At 39.2% G+C, this 24,992-nt stretch overlaps 1 protein-coding gene across 3 annotated transcripts in view; it reads left to right on the top strand.

Annotated features, from left to right (window-relative positions):
- Nucleotides 1–2,528: 2,528 nt before the first annotated feature.
- VIPR2 (vasoactive intestinal peptide receptor 2) overlaps nt 2,529–24,992 on the top strand; it is a 58,051-nt gene continuing 35,587 nt past the window's right edge. Inside the window, exons 1-4 of one of the 3 annotated variants that reach the window (XM_075082386.1) lie at nt 2,529–2,785; nt 6,333–6,435; nt 18,451–18,558; nt 22,272–22,369. In XM_075082386.1, the coding sequence (XP_074938487.1) occupies nt 2,735–2,785; nt 6,333–6,435; nt 18,451–18,558; nt 22,272–22,369 (360 nt within the window). In that variant the 5' untranslated portion in view covers nt 2,529–2,734. The remainder of the gene's footprint in view (nt 2,786–6,332; nt 6,436–18,450; nt 18,559–22,271; nt 22,370–24,992) is intronic. The other 2 variants (XM_075082383.1, XM_075082385.1) reach the window with 2 other exon arrangements.

The raw sequence follows: 24,992 nt of genomic DNA, 5'->3' as shown, positions 1-24,992 counted from the left end.
CCTCATGTATACCTCCACAAATTGCTCACTTTGTTCTTTCCTTTGAATTTGACAGGCTATTCTTGGAAATGGCATCAAATCTACACTGATTATCAAAATTTACATGACTCCTTGATTCCTTCATAACCCCATCTATTCTTTGCTGCATAAGAGTAGCAGTCTCATTTGTACATATCTCTATATATCAACAGCTGTTTTAGTTCCATTCTTGTTCTTCGCTCCCCCCCCCCCGTACATCTGCTATAACAGGGCACTGAACTGTGCCATGTTTAAGCAAAAAGAACTTGAATGACATTTTCTGGGCTTCACCCATCAATAATTGGTATTCTTCTTAGGCAAAAAAAAAAAAGCACTTAGCTATATCTAAACAAAAATATTAGCATTTGATGCATCTCTTTCATCTGGTGTCTCTTTCATGTCAAAGAGCCACTGGGAACAGAGACAGAAGAAATGGTTGAGAAATAACATGATTTTTCTTTTCACCTTATAATGCCGATTCATTGAAAACAAGACATCACAAAAATCTGTCTCTGGACAATCTTCTGACAGAGCAGATAAAAGTTTCAAACCCTCTTTGCCAGTTCTGGGGTATGTGGACCGCCTACTACCTGAGATACTAGTTTCTGTCAATCCACAGAAGGAATAATGATGACAGTTCCCAAGACTGTTTTCACACCGCATGTTAACACTAATTTCTTAATTGGTTTCCCAAGCTACTCAGGTTCAACAGCCTAATGAATCTTTTGCTCGAAGAATCTAACACTGGGATTTGGTGTCTGGCAACTCTTGTGTCCTCAGCTGCTGGGGCAGTCCAGCTGGTGGACAGTCTGCCTGAAAGCTCCTCTGCAAAGGGACTGCTGTTGGGTTTACTGCTGAAGTACCTGAAGAGTCTTGACATGCATAAATTTCACTCATGAGAGTGACTGGATTTGAAGACTGCTTTCTCAGTGGGATGCCAGTCATCACAAAGTACAAGAAATAACTTCTAAAGAGAGGGGAGACAGAAAGTATTTTTCCAAAGCCTTGCAATAATGATAAGACATCAGATTTCTGTAAAATATGAGATTAGGGAAATGGTTTTGAGACTGTTACTTTGAAAAGACCTATAGCCCTTAAGAAATTGCTAAGAGCACCCCCAGACTGCTTGGGTCAATAACCAGGAGCCTGAAGAGGAATCCTGGATTCCGGTCTCAGGAATCAGGAGGGCTGCACTGTGCAATTCTCCATTTCCAAGAGGTTTGACCTGAGATTCTGCCTGAGAATCTCAGAGCTAGCAGCATAACCAGGTTCTTCTGCAACCCAGCTGTGTTAGAAGTAGGTGCAATTTGGCATTTCGGTCCACCTGTTGCATAGAGATCAAAGTCAATCCAAAGGGGTGCTATCTTCTATTACAATGAAAATACTTTCATTACTTGACCATATGCCATCGTACAGAAAGTTTTTCTTTCTACATTAATGTTTCCCTCTGCTCTCAGCATGCAGTTTATAACACTGCTCAATACGGTTTGTAGGGTTTCTTTCTGATGATACAACAAAGGTTATAATCAGGTCTTTCTTCTCAATATATGAAAGAATTTTTGCAAATGTATTAAAAAAATGACATTTCCCTTCAGTTTTTTCCTAGATGTGTCCTTGGTTTGTTTATAGCTGGTTATTTTGTGTGGCATAAGGCTATTTAGGAGAGTATATTATGTTGCCCGCTCAGTTCCTTTTAATACACAGCACTTAAATTACAGCACATATAAGACAGTGGAAAGACAACTCTTATTTATTTTCATTCTCAGCTAAAAGCCAGCATGTAAGCTCTGCTTTTTGTATAACAAAAGGCATGGGTACCATAAATGCCACTTAATTATATATTTTATATGCCTTGTGAGGCAAAACCAAGATCCATGCCTGGTGTAAAACGCCAGGCAGTTAACACGGAGTTGCCTTAAACTGTTGGTCCTCTGTCGAGACCTCGAAAATAGCGGCTTGGGGGGAGAAAGATTTTTTAATACAGTTGCTGATCTGCCCAGTGGTAAGGCTGACCGTGCCAGGGATCACTTCCCTTACCCCACAACTGGGCGGGCGGGGGTGGGTGGGCTTTCCTGTGTGTCTGGCTTGGGGGGAAGCCGGTCCTCCGTTATCTCAACGGTTTCACGGGCAAAAGGCACCCCAGTGCTGCTGTGGGGACGGGCGCCCAGGTCCCCGATGTGTTCGCATGAGGAGAGAGGGCGCCCCAACACCTCGAGGCAGGCAGAGCCAGGTAAATGCCGTCCCGGGATGGCGGGGGAGCACCTGCGGGTGGCCGGGATGGGCGGGCGGCGTCCGGGCTGAGGGGAACGACTCGCACCTCTTACGGGGGGAGCAACGGCGGCGGGGAGAGGGAGGAGGAGAAAAGGAAGCCGAGGAGAGGTGCTGAGGAGAAGCGGGAGGGAAGGGAGCCGGGGTCTAGAGGAGGAGCTGAGCGCAGAGAGGCGGTGGCGGGCAGGGACTCAGTCGGGCAGGCAGCTGACGGCCGCCGGAGCGGCGGGCGGGCGGGCGGGAGGCGGCCGGGGGCAGGTGCGGGAGCCGCCTACAGCCGCAGGGCGGCGGCCGCCCGCGGGGTGGGGGGCTCGGCTCGGCGCCCGGCAGCGGCAGCCCCGGGCCCTATGGTGCTGCGGCGGCAACCGCCTTCTGCTCGCCACCTTCGAAGGGGGCCCGCGGAGCGGCGCGGGGCAGCGGAGCCCGCCGGCCCCGGCACTTGGCTGGCATGAGGACCCTGCCGATCCTCCTCCTCTCTCTCTGCTGGAGCCTGGGGCGGGTAAGTCACCCCGCGCTCACTCCCGGCCCCGGGGGGTGGCTCGTCCCTCCAGACCGCGGACGGGGTGACCCCTACGGCTCTTCCCGCCGCCCCCGTCCCTGAGGTGCCCTTGCGGACCCCCGCGGGCTGGCGGCTCCCTCACAGCTTCCCCCGCTCTCCGGAGCGAGGAGGGAGCTCAGCCGTAGCAGGTGCGGAGAATTCGGCCCCACCGCACTCGCTTCGGGAGAGGAGTGCCTCCCGCCGCTCGCCCTTACCGGGTGTCCCCCGGCGGGGACCTCGCAGGGGAGGGGGCTCCTGCCCCGCCGGGACCCCCGGCGCTTATCGCCCATCTCCCCCTCTGGCCGCCCCCGCGGACGGGCTCCCTGGCCGCGCAGGCGGCGGCGGGCCGGGCCGGAGGCGGGGGGCGCCGCCCCGCACCCCCGGGCGCTCCGCGGGGGCTGGGACTGCTCCGCCCCGGCGGGGCAGCGCGGGCCGAGCCCGGGACCCGTCCCCATCCCCGGCGGAGCGGCGCTGGGGCGGGCTGGCGCCGGGAGACTTGCTCCCCGCTATTTTCCCCGGCAGCCGGTGGCCACCACTAGTTTGCGAAGAGTTTTCAGAGAGCGCTGCCCTGGTACGGTCTGGAGGGACGTTAGCAATCTTAATTATAGCCTGGAGAAGAGGAGGCTGAGGGGAGACCTTATTGCTCCCTACAACTACCTGAAAGAGGGTTGTAGCGAGGTGGGTGTTGGTGTCTTCTGCCAAGTAACAAGCGAGAGGGCAAGAGGAAAAGGCCTCAAGTTGCACCAGGGGAGGTTTAGATTGGACATTAGGAAAAGTTCCTTCACCAAAAGGGTTGTCAAGCATCGGACCAGGCTGCCCAGGGAAGTGATGGGGTCACCATCCCTGGAGGTATTTAAAAACATGTAGGTGCTTAGGGACATGGGTTAGTCGTGGGCTTGGCAGTGCTAGGTTTACGGTTGGGCTTGATGATCTTAAAGGTCTTTTCCAACCGAAATGATTCTATGAGTCTATGACAATGTGGGGGGAAACCCCACATGATTAATTTCTCTTTAATACATTTTACCAGCTAACAATGTACAAAACATTCAGAATATTAAAGTCTTCAAATTTAGGGCGTCTCCTTTTAACATCTTTATATTTTTAAGCATTTCTTCAGTTGTTTGTAAAAGTCTGTAACGTTGCTGGAAACACGATTTATAAAAAAAAAAAATTTAAAATTTCCCTCTAAATCTTTCCAGTTTTTTACTGTAAATTTAAAATACGGATCTTCCACCAAAAGCTGGGGAAACCATGCTGAAGGTAAATGGAAGCAGCTTGTCATAAGGAATGTTTTTCCAGTCAAACTGCTGTTCTGGATGCCTTAAAAATTGTTAAGCCACTAAAACACAGAGAGAGTCCTTGGCTGGATTTCCAGCTGTGTACCTTTACGATGTGCAGCACAGTGCACACGGTTCTGTATTCGGTGGTTGCAAAAGATAACCGACCCTTGGTAAAGCAGAGGGAAAGATGGATGAGCACCAGCCCTGAAAGGTGGTGAGTGCCCTCAAAACCCATTTTGGGGTTCTTGATGTGTTTCGGGACATGGTCTATGCCACATAGTCTTGAACCCTAAATCTCTCTAGCTCTGTGAAGTAAATCTGAATGAAACTGGTGTACGTACTAGAACAAAGTATATTGCAGTTTGCCATGCATCCCGAGTTTGAAAAGTAATGTGTTACCTTTGGGTACTCACAAATTTATGTTCTGAAAGTAACCTTCGCTATTAGATTCTAAGAAACTGATACTAAGAAACTTGCAGGTCTTTCATAAGTATGAGAGAGACAAGTCACTCCTTCGGCAGGTTTCTTAATTCAATAGCTGCTTTGATTTTTCCCCTCATTTCGTTAACGTTTCCGTTTACTGGAACCTACCTTTCTAAGACCCAGCAATTATAATACTTTTTGATGCATGGGAGATCTACTCTCAGTTACCAAATGCTTGCAATTGGAAAAAATAATATTAAAAATCTGTTGCATGAAAGGAAAATGCAGTTAAAAACATTAGGTATACATGGGACTTTATTTTACATGGGAGCTATCTGGAAAGTAGATAATACCTAATAAAACACAGATATTTTCAGTATAATGCTGAACCTTCTACTACAAGCACTAGAAATCCAAATTTATGTTAAGGATCTTTACAATTCGCTTTAAAAAGAAAAAAAATCTGCCCTGAAAACATATAATTTCAATAGTCAGTATAGAGAAAAGATGGGGAAAAGGAAGTAAGATTCTGATGTTGTAGCTGGTGAAATGAGACATTTGGAGAAGAGACAGATTTTCCTGAGTTTTCATAACAGCTCCTGCTGTTATTCTTATGGCTATTATGCTGTATTTTTAGAAGTTGCACAAGTGGCTTGCCCACAAGGAGACTGCAAGAATGACCAGGTTTTCAGTCCTAACTCTGGCTCCTAGGTTCTGGGTCCATGATCACAGCTTAATTAGTTAAGTATTGTTATTTTAAAAATAGTGTCCCATGAATCAGATGCTATTACCAGATTCTGTTATTAAATGTCTCCTAGAAAAAGTAAGAGAGAGAAAAGGGGAGAAAGAAACTTGGAGAGAGACCACCCTTTCCTTGGTACTACAAGTATGAGGATGACTGAAGTACAGCACAGCCACATTTTATTTCATTACGATGTTATTCCATTTGAGCTAATCTCGCAGTCCATTCAGCTCCAGTGGAGATCCTTGTTTTCCCATTTGTCGCCTACTACAGTCACTTCTCCCATGCAGCCTCTTACGGACTCTGCGTGTTTCTCTTTTAGGCTCTGTCTGCCTCTGTGAATTCAACTGACTTCAGCACAACTTCCTGGTGCCTTATTTCTCTCCCCAATACTGCTACATCCCTGTCTCTTCACATGGACATAAATAACCCTTTCTGAAAACCAAGGAACTGGGGACAGGGCTATAAATGAGTAAAGGCAATAGTGCTTTCATTTCTAAAGGAGTGGGATTTTCTTCCTGTGTAGCACTTGCTTGAATCAAATATTCATGCTCTGGGGCCTTCAGGAGGTAAAATATACATAGTGGGAAAGGGAAGAAAAGCAAAATGTACCATGTCAAAGAGAATGCGGTTTGATTGGTTTTCATGTTCAGTGATTCGTATTAGACTTGCAGCTTCCTAACTTAATTCAAAAGCAGAAAACGCAAATGTGTTTACTTTTCTGTTTCAGTTTAACCTGCAGTTTTTCTGGAGGAAAAAGTCTCATGAAACAACATTGGTGAATGCACTTGAAAGTTAAATATTTTGTTTTAAGTGACAGTTGGCCTTGAAATGCTACAGGAAGGAGCCAGTGAATGCTCTAGTAGATTATTTTAACATTTGGTTTTGAAAAGTTGGTGTGTGAGAAGCTGAAATGGGCAATGGCTGTGTCTGCAAAATGCCTAGTACATGCTTGAGCAAAACCAGTGCCAGTTAAAGCTGCGGATTTCACTATTGGAAGTTGCATCCTTCATAAAGCATTTTAATTCATGTTTCAAGACCCTGGCCTGTTAATTTGATATAGGTGAAGTGTGTCCATCCAGAATGCGGATTTCGGCTGGAGATTCACAAGGAGGAGACAAGGTGCATGGAACTTCTAAAGAATGCAAAGCCAGTGGACTACAAAGGTAAGAAAAGTTAAGCTGTAATGTAGGGACAACAGTAGTATTCAAGATTTTCTCTCTCTACCTTCTTTGCTGTTGTGGTTGCAGTTACAATATTTGTCTGTACTATGCTTATAATTTTATGTATTTTAGAATTTATGCAGATTTTGCGTTAAGGATTAGCTCCAGCAAGCATGTGAGAGGTGTGCCAGGCACTAGGCACGCACTGGGTGGGACACTAGATGGGAGCAAATACATTCTCATGTCTTACGCTGTTGCTGAGAGTATTTTCTGACTGGCAGAGAAGCTGCAGGCTGGTGATGCCAGGATCAGCAGAAAGAACAAGTCTGAGAAAAAGCTGAAAGCCTTGGATTCAAGCATCTCTAGCTATTGTTGACAGTAAAGTACTAGTGGCAGGAATGATCTTTGGGTTTCCCAGGCAGAAGATGTTTTAGACAGAAGATCAAATTCACACCTAGAGTACTACAGAGTCATGCAAAGGGAAAACTGGACAGTAGTGTTACATTCAAAAAAACAAATTCTGTTAGTTTATTGTTTTTTATTTTCTTTTCACATAGAAAGATAAATATCTAGATACAGATATGGCCAATTGTAATTTAATAGAAAGATGGAAGAGGAGATGTAGTTTATTGTTTTTTAATTTTAGAATTTATTGCATTTCCTTGCTACATTTTCATGTGAGTAGAACATAAGAACATGAGATTATGAAAAAAATGGCATTTTTGGTGTAAGTCGGAACTGCTGATAAAGCCATTTGTTCAGCAAACCAAATAAGAAGGCGACAGATGAATCCAGACAGCCAAATGAAAAGCAAATCTGTAACATTAAAGTAGCTAGGGCAGAACTTGATTAAAAGTTTTTTGCTTTTTAGGGAAGTCAGAAGTGTGTATTTATGAATTTTATTTTATTAATGACAAAAGTATTAATGTTTTATGATCAGTTATCTTTTGTAAACTCTGTCCCAGAACTTGTGAGCAGTAAGCAGTCTCTATGTACCTACTCGTGAAAAGGCAAAAGTGCTTCTTGGAGTGCTTTATTTGCATACGTTACCTGCCCAGCACTCCTCTGGTAACATGTAAAATATTGAAGGGCGGGATGGGCTTTCAGTGAGACTTAGAAAAAGAGGAAAGACATTTTAGATCTAAAGACAACTGAACGCTTTTCAGTCCAAAATACAATTTTGATTTTTACAAAGTAATGTCACATCTAAAACTAATAATTAAATTTCTGTTGTTAAATGATCTTTTAGTGGCTGAGGGTATTTAATTTCAAATTAGTTCTACAAAGCCCTAAGCCTCATTGGTGTCCTGCCTTGTGGTACACTAGTCGAGGTATGTATCATCTCTGAATAACTAGGCTCCTTGGAACACTTCAGCTCTTGTAGTGTGGTTGTTTTCCTTTGGCCGAACTAGGTGATACATAGCGTATTTGGGTTTTTTTCATATTCAGTCCTTTTTGAATGCACTGTGAAGATTATTATGATACCTCAGGGACCTGCCATCTGCAGTGCCCTTTGAGCATAAACATGAGTCCCAACTCATGATGCTTTATCCACCTCTCTTCTTGATTTGAATGTGTAACTCCCTCAGCGCATATTCTAATATCAATTGGTATACAATAAAATAATTAAAAGCATCATCAACAGTTTGTATTTTACTATAATTTTTCCTTTTGAATAATCCAGAGTAGTAATTAGAAAAATTATAATAACAGTGAATAGTTTACATGGATATCTCTTCCAAGCAAAATCTTACTGGAGTAATTGATCTACATTTAGATTTTTTAATTTATGAGTGGTGAAGAGAGATGGCTGTTACATAAATATAACTAGTGTGAAGCCAGATGGAGAAATAATTACTAGCACAGCTTAATGAATTAAATCTTGAATTAATAAATTCAGTATTAGCTTTTTTCAGTTTTGAAAGTCAAGCTTTCTTTAAGATCCACTTTTGTGATCCAGATGCTGTGCTGCTCCAAGGGTATCCTTGTGATGCACGCCAGTTGGTTGGGGTTTTTTGCACACCAATTATTTTGGGCTCCCTAGGGGAAGAAAGAAGTTTTCTGTCAATATTTTCTTCACAGGAAGAGGGATGCCTCCTGAAGGCAAACTGCTGTGTAAGAACTTCATGTCTTGGAAGGCGACAGTGTGTCTGATGGTGTTGATTCAGCCCTGCAGGTAGTGATAAAACAGCAGTGGAAGGATTTATATATTTAATTGAAACTAAGGGAATGTTCTGTTTTGTAGGAGACTGGGATAAAGCCCCTGTGGTAGTGAACCATGAAAAACTATACGTTTAATGTTATAGGAAAATTTATCCTGTGCTTCATGTTATAGATACCTTTACCAAGAACCTGTTCAAAAGAGCCTATGTTAAATATACGCGTTTGCATTTCCAAAAATATTCATTTCCTATGTGTCCTTATTTTCCTAATAAATTCTCTATATTCATGAAAAGATGTAAGGAATACTTTGAACAGAGACTTGCATATTGTCACAGTGATACTCTGACCACTGATAAGAAGAATTACTAATGAAAATTGGCAAGCTGGAACTAGTCCAAATCCTAGCTCCACACCTAAAACTTGTAGTACACTTGAAACATAATTCATTCCAATAAATTCACAAAACTGATTTCAGTGTTTCCTGAATGGAAAAGATGGTTATACAGCTGTTGTGACACTTTTCTACCTTTAGCATGTGCTACCTTCCTCACAAAAGCTATATTGAAATCTAGTGGAAGGTCCTGTCTAGAATTTGGACATAAAGGTTTGCTGAGATTTTCCACAGGAGGCTTGGTCCTCCATTATCAAATTCAGTGCAAATTTTTTCATTAACTTCTTGGGCACCTGAGAAGCCTTCACAGCTCTGTGTAACACGCCTCAGAATCTGGGTGGTGTGCACATCTACTGAATTTTGGAGGATCCAAATTTATGGGACAAGCAGTTTCTACTTTGGCCTAGATGGCAGTTGTGCTTGGAATACCTTATCTACTCAGCTTCCAGTGGGGGAGACATAAAGGAAAGATTTAAAGGCAATTGTGGTAATTTTATTTTAACATAATAAAATGACATTATTGTCATCCTACCTGAGCTGCCTTGTAACATGGGCTAAAGAACTTCACTGAGTAATTTTTGTAGTGCACCTAAAATAATTGACTATGAAGGACTTGCTTACTTCATGGCTTAATAAAGCAATAGTGTGTTTTGCAAGCAAACACTATAAATTCTGTGTAACTATCCTCTGAACAATGCAAATATTAAAACCACAGGACCCAGTTTGTCTAAATTCTGCTCATTTGCCAGTGCCAAACTGTTAGATGTTTGGACCTCCTGCTTTGCGCCCTTTGGGAGATTTTTCAGGCACTAACACGTACTCTTCCATTAGTAGAGAGCGTTACACTCCATTTAGGGAAGAAAGTCACTCTCCAAAGATCAGTGGCAGTGCCCTCCTCTCTGTAGTGCTCTGCGGCAAATCTAGTTGTTTATTTTATGAAGACTGCATTAGCTTCCATCTGCATTTGCTTTCTTCTTTCCTTCTATAACTTGACACCTGAGGTATGGATGCACCTTAGCAGGAAACCTAGGAGATAATTTTTTTATTTTTTGACTCTCATTTTTGGAGGGCAGATTAATCACATTCTAAATAGCTCAATCTAGCTCCAGCGTTTGAGGTCCATGTGGAAAAACATCAATTTATCTTTTACCTGCAACCCATGGATTCTCTTCTTAAAAAAACAGAAAGTGCCCTGTAAAGTGTTCAAAAATAAAAAGTTAAAAAGTGGCCAACTGCAATTTTCTGTCTTTATTCAGCATTTAGAATTTTACCTTATAAAGTAATTGATTCATTTCCCTTCACCTTTAAATGAAAAGTGAAATCTTATGGTCAAAAATATTAAAATTCAGTGATTAGGCTTTATAACAGGGTTCTACAATAAAAAGTTCTAAAAAGATCTCATTATGAAAAAGACGAAGTCTGGGTTTGTTTTCTATTCATTTTGGACCAAGTGGCTGCACAGTTAAATGAGTCTTTTTGCCTCTTGCTTTCCAAAATGTGTTTTTGTGAGATCCATATGCCAGACAACATTTTTAATTTTAGATATGGCATCTTAACTTTGAGGAAGGGATGTAGACGGAAAGAGAAATGGCTTTGGAAAGAATTTCATAAACCTCTCAAAGAGAGGCTTCATAATGCAGCTGGTAATGGGAAATTAAAACAGACAGGACTACCAAAATTATACTCTCATTTATTCATACATTTGAAGAAAGAGGGACCAATGTCACTATGTAATCTAATCTCCCAAATTATACTGCCAGTAGAATTTCACTCAGTGATTCCAGCACTGAGCTCATGATGTTGTGGATGAAACAGAGCACATCTTTCTGAAAGCTCTTCAGAACAGTGGGATGAATATTCAGATATTGGACCCATGGCAACTTGTCCAAAGGTTAATTTATCTAACGAACCTCTGCTCTTAAGGTTATTTCATGGGTAAGAAAGGTGCCTATTTTGCATTCCAAATCCCCATGTACACACACACACCTCTGTATTGCACAGGAGGACTGACTGGGCGCAACAAACCTGACCTGATGATCACTCTCGCCTCTGCATCAGTAAATAGGAGGCTTACACAAAGCCTGATGAGGCCTTTCTTTTGCCATGTGAAAATGAGTCTCCTCAAGGTTTCCTCTTTCTTAATCTTCCCAATCTCGTCAAGGTCTTCCATCAGTTTTTGGTTTTGCAGCTATTTTTTCTTTAAAATAAGTCAGTAGTTCAGACTGCAGTGTTGCTTAGAGTTATCTGAGGTAGCATTAAAGGTAGAGTTAAATAAGATAGTGGGATTATGGAACCTCCCTTCAAGCAGCACCAGTAGCTCTTGGCAGGACAACTTTACCTTTCTTGAATCTCTGTGCTGCTGATTTTTTAACTATAGTATAGACACGCTGTTACTTTTTGGTTCATACTTTTTTTTTTAAATGAGGGGAGTACAAGGCATTGGTTTGAATGTTTGTCTATTTTGGCTTCCGTTAATTGAAGTGTCATCATCAATGACACCACATAAAACTGATCATCCTTATGGTGTTGACAATGTCTGGACTTTGTGGAAGGTATACTTAATCATTTGAGGGCAGAAGAGAGGCAGAGCTGGTTCATCTTTTGAGGAGTCTGGGTGATACGTGAGAAAAAGCCTTGAATGAAAGGAGTTGCCTACTGAAAAATAACCAACAGGAAATAAACGGTGAAGACCAAGAAAATGTCCTGATCAGCCTTATTCAAAAATCTCACATAATAAAGGTTACTAAGAGTAACAATAACAAACCTTTTTGGAGAGGAGAGAGACAAAATGTGGCCACAGATACATTCAACAATTTTGAAAGTCTGAAATTTCTACCCCCCCAAAATGTAAATAGGAATTGAGCAGTAGACATTAATAAATGGCATTTGGAGCCCTGAAAAACAAAAGTGCACAGCCATAAGTGATTTTATTGTGTTTTTCAGACGATTCTGAGATAAATACTGCCCCACTTAGTTTTGCACTTGAGTCCTGATAAAGACAGCTGTGGCCGTGGCAGTCTACTCCTATGACATCCAAAGCTCTAATACCACAAGGAAGCAATCTTGAATACCAAAGCAGTAAAAAAGCTCCAACTGATACAACAAATAGCATGTGTGTTAGACATGATCCAAACTAACAGAATTATATGGTCCAAATACTTTACAGAGACTTTAATTTTGCGGTGGGGTTTATATGAACCAGAGATGGATCTTTAATAATATTTTTTGAAAGATGTGCAGCATGTATAAATTGGGGCAACACAAAGATGAAGGCATCTCTTACAGCTTTGACTATAAATCCATGAGTGTCTTTTCAGTATAATAGAAAGTGGTAAGATTAGAGTGCTGTCCAGTCATACAAAAATAAATGCTGTTTATCTCCAAAGAACAGTTTAAGCAATTGGAAAGCAGGATTTACTTGGTAGAAAATTTGGATGAAATGTGTTTTCTTTCTCAGAGAGTGTTTTTCAACGTTTTTAGCTGGCAATTTCTGTATTTCCTTACAGTACCCTAAAAAAATGTAAATTGCAATAAAAAATAGACTTACAGATTTTTGATTCTCTGATGGGAAACTGTTCTTCAGAAAGGAAATAAGGTGTTTCTTCTGAAATGTTTCATTCAGTGAAAAGCCCGTAATCTCCTAGAAATCTCAGTAACAGTATTTTTGTCATTCCTGGTAATAGGACTGGCTCTTGAAAACCTATAAACTGCAAACATTTTCGGTGAATATGAGATAAACGCTACTGGTTTAGTCATTTTGTTTAAGTAGTTAAATGTGGAGTATACTGTAGACCTACCAAATTCTGCTTGCTGTGTATGAGTAGTTTTTGTTGACCAGTAATGTAAAAGGTTTTCATTCGCATTTACTCAGTATTTCTGAATAAGCAGAGCTTCTGTGCACTCAACAATTTCACAACAGTGCTTTAGTTCTTCGTAGGCATATTGGAGCTGCTTCTTGACTGTCCTTCAGCCTGTGTTTTCATTTTTAGAGGATGGCAGGCCGGCAGCTCCTTGTGGAAGGGGCCTGGGGGCCCCAGGGCAGGCAGGGTCTCACCCCCAGCCAAGGCAGCCAGGGGCAGCCCCAGCCCCGGCCATTGGGCACCTCCCTGGGGCAGGGGTAGCTGGGGACTTTAGCCTGCAGGTGGGGGGTCAGGATCTGGCCTGGTGCTGGGAACCAGGGTCAGGCACAGCCCTGGGATGGCCAGGCAGGGCCATAGTGGTGGGCCAGGGCTCAGGCTGAAGCAAGCACAGACACTGCTGTGACAAAGCTGAAGTCAGGTGCACCCACAGCATCGCTGAAGGCCCAGACCTGAGCTTTGATGCGACCCTGGGCAGGGGTGTGAGGATGATCAGGGCCATTAAGACCTATTAGAGCACTCAGGACCCTGACAAAAGTAGAGAGCAAAAAACTTCAGTAAAGTAGCTTGGAGCAACAGTATTTTTTCTACTATCTTCTTCCTATTATACTGCTGTAAGCAGTTCTGCTGTATGTTTACTTTGCCTCCAGTTTGCTAGCTCACTATTTCTCTAGCACCTCCTTTTCCTTTCTTTCTTATTACTTGTGTGAAAATACAGAAAGAATTTCAGTCCATATATGTTCATAAATCCTCATGCGGCCTAAATTACATGCTGAGGTGTTCAGACCTACAGCCTAGAAAACATTGCCCATAAGAGGTGAGATTGCTTCTGCTTTGTCAAGTTAAGCACAAAAATCAAAACGTTTCCCTGCTCAAAAAATAATCCCTGGACTAGCTGACAACTTTCTGGCTGATTTTCAAAGCACTTTCTCTTTGTTTCATGTATCATGCATGCCTAGACAGTTTAAAAAATGCTAAACCTCTCTTTGAATTGGCAATTTTTTAAAATCCAAATGCGAAGTGCCACCTAGTGGTTAATATGTGCATAAAATGTATATATAAACAACACTTTCCAGTACAAACTCAGCGTTACACGTTTTTATAGATGAAGCAGCACATGTAGATAAGGAAACTTGTTCCTCAAAGACTGGGTCTCAGATAGCAGGATGAGGAATGTGGTGGCAGTACTTACATAAGCTGAAAAAAGTCAGAAATAAAATATAGTTTATAGTCTGTTATGTTTCCTATCATTATAAAGTATCTGCAAATGCATCACAAGCATAAAGACCAAACATCCAAATAAAGTAAGTGATCTCATTGCAACTAACTAAGAATACCATCTGCAGTATCATTTGGAAGAACGGGAGGGAAGAGCAGTAGAGGAGTGACAGTGTGGCCACAGTTCTGAGCAAGTCGTTGAGTGAAGGTTTTCTGGGAAGATTGATTGTTTCCTTGGATATGCTGCGAGTGACACACCAGAGAAATAAATGATGCAAATGAAGAAATGAAGAGGTTGAAAAGAGATTGGTACATGTAGGGTGCAAGGGAGGAGTTCTAGACACCATGAAAATAGAGATGAAGAACCTTTTTTTTTTTTTTTTACTTTGCTAGCTTTATTAATAGGTAAAGAAAGAGGTAAAGAGTATAGCAGTAGAATTGCACAGGAAAAGTTGGGGAGCTAAGACAGATCAAGAGCTGGACTGATTTTATATATGTTTATATCAGGGTGAAAGGACAAAAACATTCAAGGCTTGAGGATTTATTGAAGATGGATGCAAACAGGGACTAAATCAATGAATGAATGTAAAAGGGTATAAATGTACATTAAAATACTTTGGGGTACTTAGAAAAAAATGTAAAATATGAAGAAAATTGCAGACATGAAGATAAACGTTGGAGCAATTTAAGTTTTATTTAAAATGTGAGATATTTTCTATAGAGTTATTGGTAGAATTGTTACTAGAACTAAAAATTAAAACCATATTTAAAGCTGCAAATAAATATTATTTGTGTCTTAATTGATTAATATCCTTTGGAGATAGTAGGAAACAGGCTTATATATGCAAGAGATGGGTAAAATTTCCAGAGAATAAGAGCGTACATAATGATTTTATGAAATGTAGCAGTGATGGATGACAGTCCCTTAATCCTAACACTGAATGAGTTAATGGCTGGACAGAGTAGAGAGTAGAATATCAAGCTTGATCAAACTAGATATTCTATGTGCAGAAAGACAAGCATTTAACATAGCGTTTATCGCACCTTCATTTTTCCAGCAGTATAGGTATTTATAGCACCGTAGGCTGCTCTATAGTCACTGGGGAGAAACAGGCAATTGCTGGGAGCAATTAATCTGGCCTGTTTTCATGTGTTTTAGGATGAAGTCAGTCATGCTCTGTCACCCTCTGACAATATTACATATGTTGTGGTAGTAAAAGGATACTATGGTGGGTAAAGAGCAATACCTGTTTGAAGACCTGTGAAACTCACCAAGATCTCCAGTTGTGCCACATCTTGACTTTCCAAGATCAGTGGGAAATTAATTGCTAGTTTCAACTGTGCACAGTTAAGCTTGTGCTGTACAATAGAAAAAAGTTGTTGGGATGGAAGAGACAAATTGAGGCAAGTGCAGTAAGAGTGGACTTATCAATTGTATCCCCCCCTCTGCATAAGGGTGTGTTTTTCTAAGAGAAGAAAAAGATAAATGGTTGCAATATTGTCAAAAATCTGTATTAATAGGAGGGGGAAATGAGGAAAGTTGTGAGTTGAAAGCCCAGAGAAGTGCATATTGTTTAACCGTTGTTCTTTTAACAGCCCCTAGCAGCGCACAAGTAACACCAAGGTTTCAGCATTCAGCCTGGACCAGTTTTTAGAAACACACTGAAGTCATGCAGTGACTATAAATGCCTCCAGGACATTTTAGCAGTTTTCTCAGATTTCCTGTACCATTATAAATAAGCCTCTAAATATGCATAAATTGAGGCTTAATGTTCTTGGAATTCTGATGGCAGCCATCAGAAACTTAAGTGAAACTTAAGTGAAACTTAAGTTTCACTCTCATGATTGTTGATGCATCTGAATGTAGTATAGATGTAGGAGACACATCTTTTGTGTTTTTTTCATCTATTTCATTTAAGGAGTCTGAAAAAGTATCCTTCTCTCCTGTGCTGTAGATGTCTGTAAAGTCCTAAAATACTAAGGAAAAGCTGAGGTAAAAAGTGCATTCCACACCACATGTTAGTGACTTGTAACGTTTTGAATGTCAAAAATTTGTAGAGTGATTTCCTTCCTTCAAGCTAGCTTTGAGATCTGATACAAATTGTGTTGATTAATTTTGGTGGGAGTAGGACTTGGGCTTCTGTTTTTCTGTATAATATTTCACATAAGTGAAGCTTGAGTAAGAGTTTAGTGTTTTTTTGTGGAAAAGGTACTAATGGATCTCTGAAGTCCATGTTGTTTAGCTGCCTTTTTAGACCAGTCCGTACAGCAGTGTACCAAAATTTTATAAAGGCCTCTGAACTGTTTGCAGATTACTGTAGCAAATCCACCATTTTACAGAGAGTATACTGAACAAAAGGGAAAATCTGTGAAAGTCATCAGCTTTGATGGGTGTGCATGAACACTTTCATGACTCATCTCAGCTGTCACTTGTTAGTGGAAATGGGGATGAACTAAAAAGCTCTGAAGTCGGACAAGATGCTAATTATTCTTGTGTACTCCAGGGCTTGTTTATGCCGGCTCAGGCACTACATCCATCAAAGCTAGAAGAGTTGCATTTTGTCACTCTAGTTCTGAGTGCTGGCAGATGAAGAAAATAGTTTCTTTGTCTTTCTTGTATGTCATGTTGTTGATGTTGTTTCTGGCTTAAAATCAATTGGGAAGGAAGCATGACCTGAATTGGCTGAAGTAAATATTCTTTTACTCTGCATAAGCCATGGTGTTGCATCACAGAGATGTAGGACTTGATTTTAATCCAGTACTGCAACTCAGGAAGCACCTAAGCATGTTTAAGTTCCATTGACTTCGAAAGTTACAAAGACAACTTGCTCAGATGTAAACCTCTTAAGTTATATACCCTTGGCCAAGTCAACATTATGTCAGAGATACCATTACTAATGCTAAAAGAAAAGCCACAAGTGCTGGAGGGAGTAGAAGGTTGTCAGGTAAAACAGAGCATAGATAAAACCCATGAGTTAATTCTTAAAGGAATGTATGAAGCAGCTGTAAGGGCAGATAGGCTAGAGAAAGACAAACTCTGCATGATCATCAGGAAAAAAAAAAGAATGATTACAGAATTCAAAGAGTATTACATTCTGAGTCAGTTGCTAAAAATACTCATTGAAGAGGTAAGGACCAGAAACCTGAAAATAGTGAATTGTCAACAGGAACAGAAACTTCTCAGCCAACTGTGGAATACAGATGAAAAGAATGCCACTCTCACAGTTCCTAGTCCTACGTAAATCTCCCTTACCCTAAGGTAAGGCTAAAAGAAGGAATCCGATACATTGGCCTAGGAGTCAAAGTTACTAAAGGAACCAAAATAATTAACCCTCTTCAGGTAACTGGAGAACTTGACAAGCTGAGGTTAGTCACACAGTATTAAGCAAATAAGGGTGGGATTGATTAAAGTCAGGTACCTACAGTCCAGATTCTGCAACTGAATTAACAGCTTCAGGCTCTATTGGGAAGAAATAAGCATTTTTTAGGATGAAATTCTTCTGACCCATTTTAGGTGTTTGCTTTAGAAATATATTAATTTAAACATGAGTCAGCAGTGCACCCTTATGGAGATGATGCTTAACCATATACTGTGCCACATAGGCAAACTGGTAGAACAAGAGAAGCAATTGTCTGTCTCTATCTGGCTCTTGTGAGGGTGCATCCCAGTGGCGTACCGTGTCCAGTTTTGGGATGCTGTGTACAGGAAAGCTATTAATCAGCTCAGCAGAGAGCATGGAGATGGACTAGAATATGCAGCATATAATGATTGACCAAAAGCTAAGTTTGTTCAGCTTGGTGAAGAGTGGTCTGATTGCTCTCTTCACCTACCTTCAGCATGGGCAAAACCATAACAAGTAGTTTCTATCTACTAGTAACAAGTTGTTACTAGTACTACTATAAAACATGTCTATAATGTTTTATGATCCCCCTTTCCTGAAATAAATATACAGAAGCATTCTTTGTTCACATCTCTGCTATATAGTTTAGGAGAAATGATTTTGTTAGTCCATGCCCACTGTTTCAAAAATTCTCCAGTCATGATGTGCTCCCGTTGTATTTGTGATGCTGAGTCCAGTGAACTACTTTTACTTTTCTTAACTTTCTCGTATCTTTTCTTAGCATGATCTCATCAAAATGACATCGTTTTAATGAGATATTTTGCAAACGATGTATTAACTGACCTAAAAACAAGCTGGTTAATCAACAGACTGTTATGATTCCCTTAACATTTTCATACAAAATACCACCTCTGCAACTTTATTGAAAGCCTCTAGTCTTTCTTGAACTACCAACCAAAGCTTCCACCAAATCTTTATAAGGTAAATACAGTAGGGTGATTCAGACCAAACTGAGCTTTCAAGTCTGTTACTGCTGATTTTGTTTCAGGATGTGTTGGAGTTTGGGATAACATCACCTGTTGGCGTCCTGCAAAGATTGGAGAGACTGTCACTGTCCCTTGCCCAAAATTATTTAGCTTTTTTCCTGGAAAACCAGGTATTTAATTTTAAGGTGTATTTTTGCTGGCTTCTCTTTGGTATTTTATAACATAATATGCTAAAAACATAATATGCTAAAAATGGGGCGGGGTTTGCGGTGTAAAATTTTTATTTTCTTCTTAAGGAGTTAAAATAATAGATTCTTAACAGAGCTGTTCATGGTACATCATGGAAAAACCAAGTAATTGTCTTAGTGGTCCATATGGTGTTCTTTGAGTCAGACACTAAATATATATATTCTGATGTGGTGACACTCATCAAGGCTGAACACATTGTTTGCTTCTTTTGACCTATTTATGTTAGACTGACATCTTTAACAGTTGCCAGCAGATCATGTGCAGGTCATTCCTTCTGTACTTAGGAGAGGAGCTCTGCCTTGCCTTCATGAGAATCATGAGCCAACATTAACACAGAATACCTAAAAATTATCACTACTACAATTTAAGGCGGTTATTATGAAACCTTCTATTCTACTTTTTAATGCAACTTGAAAAGAGGTCTTCAGTGTCTCAGACTGCTGAAACATTTAACTGTTTTAAGTCTATCATCTTCTGCACCATCTTGTCAATATATCATACTGCAGTTTAATTTTGCACTTTGGCTTGTCTGTGGGATTTTAAAAATAGATTATGCACATGTAGCATTTCACATGTGTATCTCAAAATGCATCAGGAAAAATCTTATCCCCGTTGCTCAGGTGAGAAACCTTTGTTATGAAGAGCTGGTGAAAGATCAAAACTTATCACAGTGATTTAATTCTGCGCTTTGCTCCCCGTGGAGAGCTTTTTAACAATATTGCTTTTAACATAAAGGCTAACTTGGGGTATGGCTAAAATACGTTTATTCTCACAACTGTTAAGTCTTGTTCCAGTAAAAAAATAGATAACTAAAACAGTCTACAGATGAGCAAATATTTTCATTCCTGGAGCTGGTGAAGCTTGATTAGTTTATCATGGATAGTCTATAAACAGTTTATAAAGGGGAAAGTGTACGTAATCTTCACTAAATCTTGTGAAATCAGTAAAAGTATTCAAATGACTCAAATGACTATATAAAGGTGTTGTCATCAGACAAGGCAAACTAATAAATATCAACATTCAAAATCTGAATTAAATCATACTGCTTCTGTCTATTTGTCAAAAACTAGAGCATGCACAATCTCTCTGGAGTTTGGATGTTTGATATTTTACTAATGTTACTATCTTACGTTACAATAACATTTTAATTTGCCTATTTGCAATTGCAAACTGCAATAAATATTTAACTCTGAAACCTTCACCATGCATTACAACCCTGTCTCACTTGGGCATGGTGTCGTCAAGTCATCAAGACTGAAAGATCACTTCCTTTTTATAGTTTGCTCTAATTTTCCCATGTACAGCTTTTTTAAAGTTACCTGTTTACTTCTTGCTTGTGGAAAGAGGGTGGTTTCTTAGAGGTACCTGTACAATTAACAGGATTTTAAAAATCTTGTCTCTATAATTTCAGAGAAAGAAGACAGCAAACATCTTGCATGGTTGATTCAATTAAGATCTAACATAGTATCTCAGCACCTTTATAACGTGGTTATGCTAAGGATATATAACATTTAATTCACACACAGCACATTTCAAATTCACTTCATTCTTATGTCAGGAAATTATAAAAATATCTTTAAACAAGAAATCTAGCTCTTTTTATTTAGCCAGATTTGTGAAATGTACGTGTTCATTTTTTCAAGGTTTAAGAGGAATTAAAATTCTACTACAAGATGAACTATACTAACTTATTTTTTATGGAAGTATTCCAAGTCATAAGTAGGCTTTTAAATACCATCGGTTCTTTAAAGGATTTCTTAATTTAAATTGTGAATTAAAAAAAGTAGTTGTTTTCTCACCTTTACAGTGTTTGGAGAACTGGCTCTTAATGTCTTCTGTGATGGTCAAGGTTATAGTTTAAGCATACCACATAATTAACTCTCTGTTGAATATTAGTGGCTTTATATTAAATTACTTTTTACTGTAAAAACAGTCATATTTTCCTGTAAAGTTTTTTCTATATTGTACATGATGATGTAAATATATGAGTATCAGAAAGTTATTCTGTGAATTTTTTATTCAAATGCATGTGTCAGGTTACAGGTTTTAAATGAGGTTGCTATCTGAAGTATTTAATTGCATGGAATGACGGTGTAGAAATAAACAATGTCTTCCATAGAACTTTGCCTGTCTTTAAATTAGAAGGCCTTACAGTAGCTACAGTAGAAAATACTTCAGCATCTTGAGTACACAGAGTCTTTTTCTTGCAGAACTGGCTTTGACATAATTTCTGGTTCTGTTAACACATTGCTTTGCTCTGCCTAGTTAGAGAATCTAACTCTTCAGAATGTATAAACAGATTGCATTTTCTTTAAAAAATGCCATGTCTATGCCAAATGGTAGAAGTCGTCCTGTTGTTTGAGGAGATGCTGTGGTTTGAGGTCAAGGCCTTGTTATAAGCATGAAAGATTTGGTTGTTGGTTGGTCAATCATTTGTAGGATATTTACAACTTTCCACTGAAGACTTTATGCAAAGAAGAAATTCCAGTAACCAATCAGCAAGATAAGAATCACAAAAGCTTTAATTTGGAGCTTATGTAAACACATTTGGTTTTTCTTGGCCAAAGTTCATCTGTGACACATAAATTTGTTCTTGTGTGGTGAAAACCAGGCATCTTTAAGTCAGTCAAAGACCAGTGGTAAACTGCAAACCAAAGCAGTATATTATTATAGATTTCAAGTATCATGGATATAAAAATTGCTATAAGAATGGTGAGGTAAGTTGTTTATGATTTAACATTGTAAGAGTAAGTTATAGTAATTTTAATGACTATTCTTTATCGTGACATGAAACTTTTCAATTTTCTCATATTGAAGCTGTTCCTTATTGTCTGAACATTAGTTCATATTAATTAGATTAAGAAGTAGAATCATGGGTTGCCCCCATCTCACCTGTGTGACTTCATCTGGGAAACATTGACTTCTTCAGTTCCAACCAAAAAATCCTTTCTGAAATTAGTAGATGTTCAAAATTCCTTTCCAACCATACTTGCATATCTCCTGTACATTCCTTGGACTACATTGTTTCAGTGATTGTTTCAGAGAGTGATATCCAGCATGCATATTTATCTCCTCATTCTTCAGCCTATCACATAATTTGGCCTTTAAAGTGCATTACCAACTCTACCAACATTTGCTGTAGCAGCAATTCATCACCATAATATCTAGAGAGCTTTTATAGCTCTTCCATAGATCATTTGATATTACCTTCTCAGAAAAGCTTAAATAGGAGGTTAGAACAACTCTTACTTACATTATTTTTCTGTCACATTACTTTACCTACAAATTATCCCCTTTATAGAGTGAGCTCCCTCCAGAAGACTTTAGATAAAACAGCAAAATATTTCAGGCTTTTGCAGATGTAACAGAAATATCTGTTATACCAAAGCAGAAGCCTGCTACCACAGCTTGGAATTCCTTTCATTTTTCTTTAGTGTAAAGGCAACTCAGAACAGTAAAAGCCAAAGTAATACAGATGAAGAGCACATGAAAGGAAATGGCTGGGTTGCTTTAACAGGAATGCTAGGAAATGCAGCATGTTCACAGAGAATTATAAAGTTAGGTTGTCTGAAGATTTGTTGATGAGGAGACTTCTGAGTCTTTCTGATTTAAACTCTCAAATTTTGCTTTACAGGAAATATTAGCAAAAATTGTACAAGTAATGGATGGTCAGACATTTTTCCTGACATCTTAAGTACTTGTGGATATAATGACCTTGAGGATGATTACAAGGTAGGAAAAATACTTTTTCTATTAATTTAGATGCTGGTGTTCAATACAGCTATCAGGTATATTCTGCTTCTAAATAATTCCCATTTTACTTTGTCAGAATTAATGGAAATCCGTAGTAATTTCTGGAAGCATCAATTGCTGTATGCTGATTGCAAATGTCACATAAGAGGAAATCAGGAATGTAGAATTCAGTAACTGTTTGAAACTCAAGGCTATAAACAGGCCGTAATTGCAGTAATGCATCTGTATTTCTAATACTGCGGTGTTAGTGGGCTTACGCACAGTATGTTTTTCATTGTGTTATTTCTAGAAGTTTCTAGTATAACAAATCCTAATACTGTAATAATCTGTTAATAATAATGCACCACTTGATTGCTGGTATGTGTTTAAGTTATAAGTAAAATAGAATTAATTTAAGTCATTGGAATTATTGCAAATTTATGTTGGACTTTAAATTGTGTTAGAACTTAGAAGTAGTTCAAAAAGATATCAAGAGATCTTAAATACAGCATAAATGGAAAAACAAATATGTTCACTTTGCAGATCCTATCTCTTGTTCTTTTTGTTGAAAGAAGTACTTTTTCTGTCACGTTTTACCTATTTTCTATCTGTTTTTCTGCTGAGGCTAACAGAGAAGGATATTCTTAATAAGGATGAGTTTGTTGTAAAACTTACATTATCATGAAGAGATGAAGCTCTCTCCTGAATAAAGATACTTGGCTGGTTGGATTTTTCTGGACTCTAATATGTGTGGAATAGCTCTAGCAGACCTGTTCTGTCTGGTTTGCAGAGATGTGCTGGCATTCTAGCTAAGACATGCAGTTCTTGCCATCTCTTTCTGTATTTAAAAGCCCGGCCATTTCTGTAGTTGAGAATAGTTGAAGAGGAAAATGGAAAGAGTGTGTTGTTTTCCCAACTTTTCTGAAGACACATTCTAAAACATTGTTATCATCTGGCAGCTTGGGGATGCACACGCATTGCTGCCATTTGAAAACACAGTTGTTCAACCCAGACATTGTCATGTGGAGTGAAAATGGGTCAAGAGGTAAAAATTCAAATTAACAAAAGATAGCATTTCAAGTAGTGAGCAGCACTTAATTAGCAAATGAACTAGTATCATAGAAAAGCAGTTTGTGTTTGACATATTAGTAATTTGAAGAAGAATGAAATGCAAGTTGACTATACTTGCAGAAATGAACCCAGAGAAAATGGGAATAGGAAGTAGTAGTAATATTACAAAAGAGCAAATAATAAACCAGAGAGGATAAAAATCAGAAGAGAGATGTTTAAAGCAGGTACTGAAAAAATTATTAAGAAAAATAAAATAGATAGATAGAATATCGTGGATATCTAACGTAGATAGTCAGAATAAATGCATAGCATGTTACAGTGAGGGAAAGGGGAAATGCAAGCACTGATTGCATTTCAAGCAACATGGCCCGAGGGCTGCATCCTTTTTGCTCAAGTACCAGTGTCATTACTCAGGGAATGTTCTTTGCGTGAAGATCATGAACTAATTATTTCAGGGGGACAAGACAGTAATTCTTTTCTAACCTTAAAGTTGACAAGTCAAAAAGTGGATACAATAGTGCTGGCTTGTGAGAAGGTAAGCTGTTCCTGTGCAAATATTATATACTTTGCAGTTAAAGAAGGACAAAAATTGTCAGAATAAAATCTGAAAAGGGAAACAAGAAAGCATATGTTTAAATCCATCTCTTCATGGGACACAATATAAAAAATGCAAGTATCATGCAGTTGTGAGGTTTCAGGAGGCATTTAAGGTTCTGCGTCCGCCAGCTGTTACACAGAAAGATGTTTTCTTGAATTCAGATTTTAGCACTCATTGGTAGCACCTCAAACCAAAAAGTCTTTACTTGACATCAATCAGTATAGTTAATTTTTATTTGACGTAGAATTTCAACAAAAAGAACTCAAAATTAAATCCTAAGTGTTTGGATCCAAAATATTTTCGAGACAAAAATATTGTGTAACAATATGCTTTGAATGATGTGTGAGGTTGCCCTCAAAGTTACGGTAACTAAGGAGATCATATTTTAGGGAAGGTGGCAAAATACGTTTCTTGTGGTAAGTCTTAAATTTTTTTCTGTATGGGTTCTCTGAAGACAATGTTAACGGAGTAGGTAGAAACAGTCTTTGTTGTCTGTTTGGTGCCTGTATCTTCATTGCTGAATGAATTTCCATTATAGATCCAATTAAATTTTTTTCCCTGTCTTTTAGGATATGGACTTGTATCTATACTTCAAAGGGGACTTATTTCTATACATATTTTATATTTATTTATATATATGCGTACACACAGACATATATATATCTTCAGGTATGCATCTATTTGGGCAGATTTGAATACCCTAGAGAAGGTTTAAATTATAGAGATTGGTGAGCAAATATTGAACAGGCGATTTATTAATAGGTACCAAAGTTTTATGCTGAAAATGCACTGAAATGAGAAAGCTTATTTAAAAATACTGTAAGCATGTCATCTATTATTTATCTGCCAAGTTCACTGATATTGTTCAGGGTATGAAAGATCTTGTCTGCTTCCACAGTTTGCATTGATTTTACTCATTCAAAATGTTCATATTTTATTCCATGTCAAGTGGTA

The sequence above is a fragment of the Phalacrocorax aristotelis genome, chromosome 2 (assembly GCF_949628215.1).
Source record: "Phalacrocorax aristotelis chromosome 2, bGulAri2.1, whole genome shotgun sequence".
In the NCBI taxonomy this organism is placed as follows: domain Eukaryota; kingdom Metazoa; phylum Chordata; class Aves; order Suliformes; family Phalacrocoracidae; genus Phalacrocorax; species Phalacrocorax aristotelis.
The sequence above is the reverse complement of the archived record's forward strand: the minus strand, read 5'-3'. Positions and strand labels throughout refer to the sequence as shown.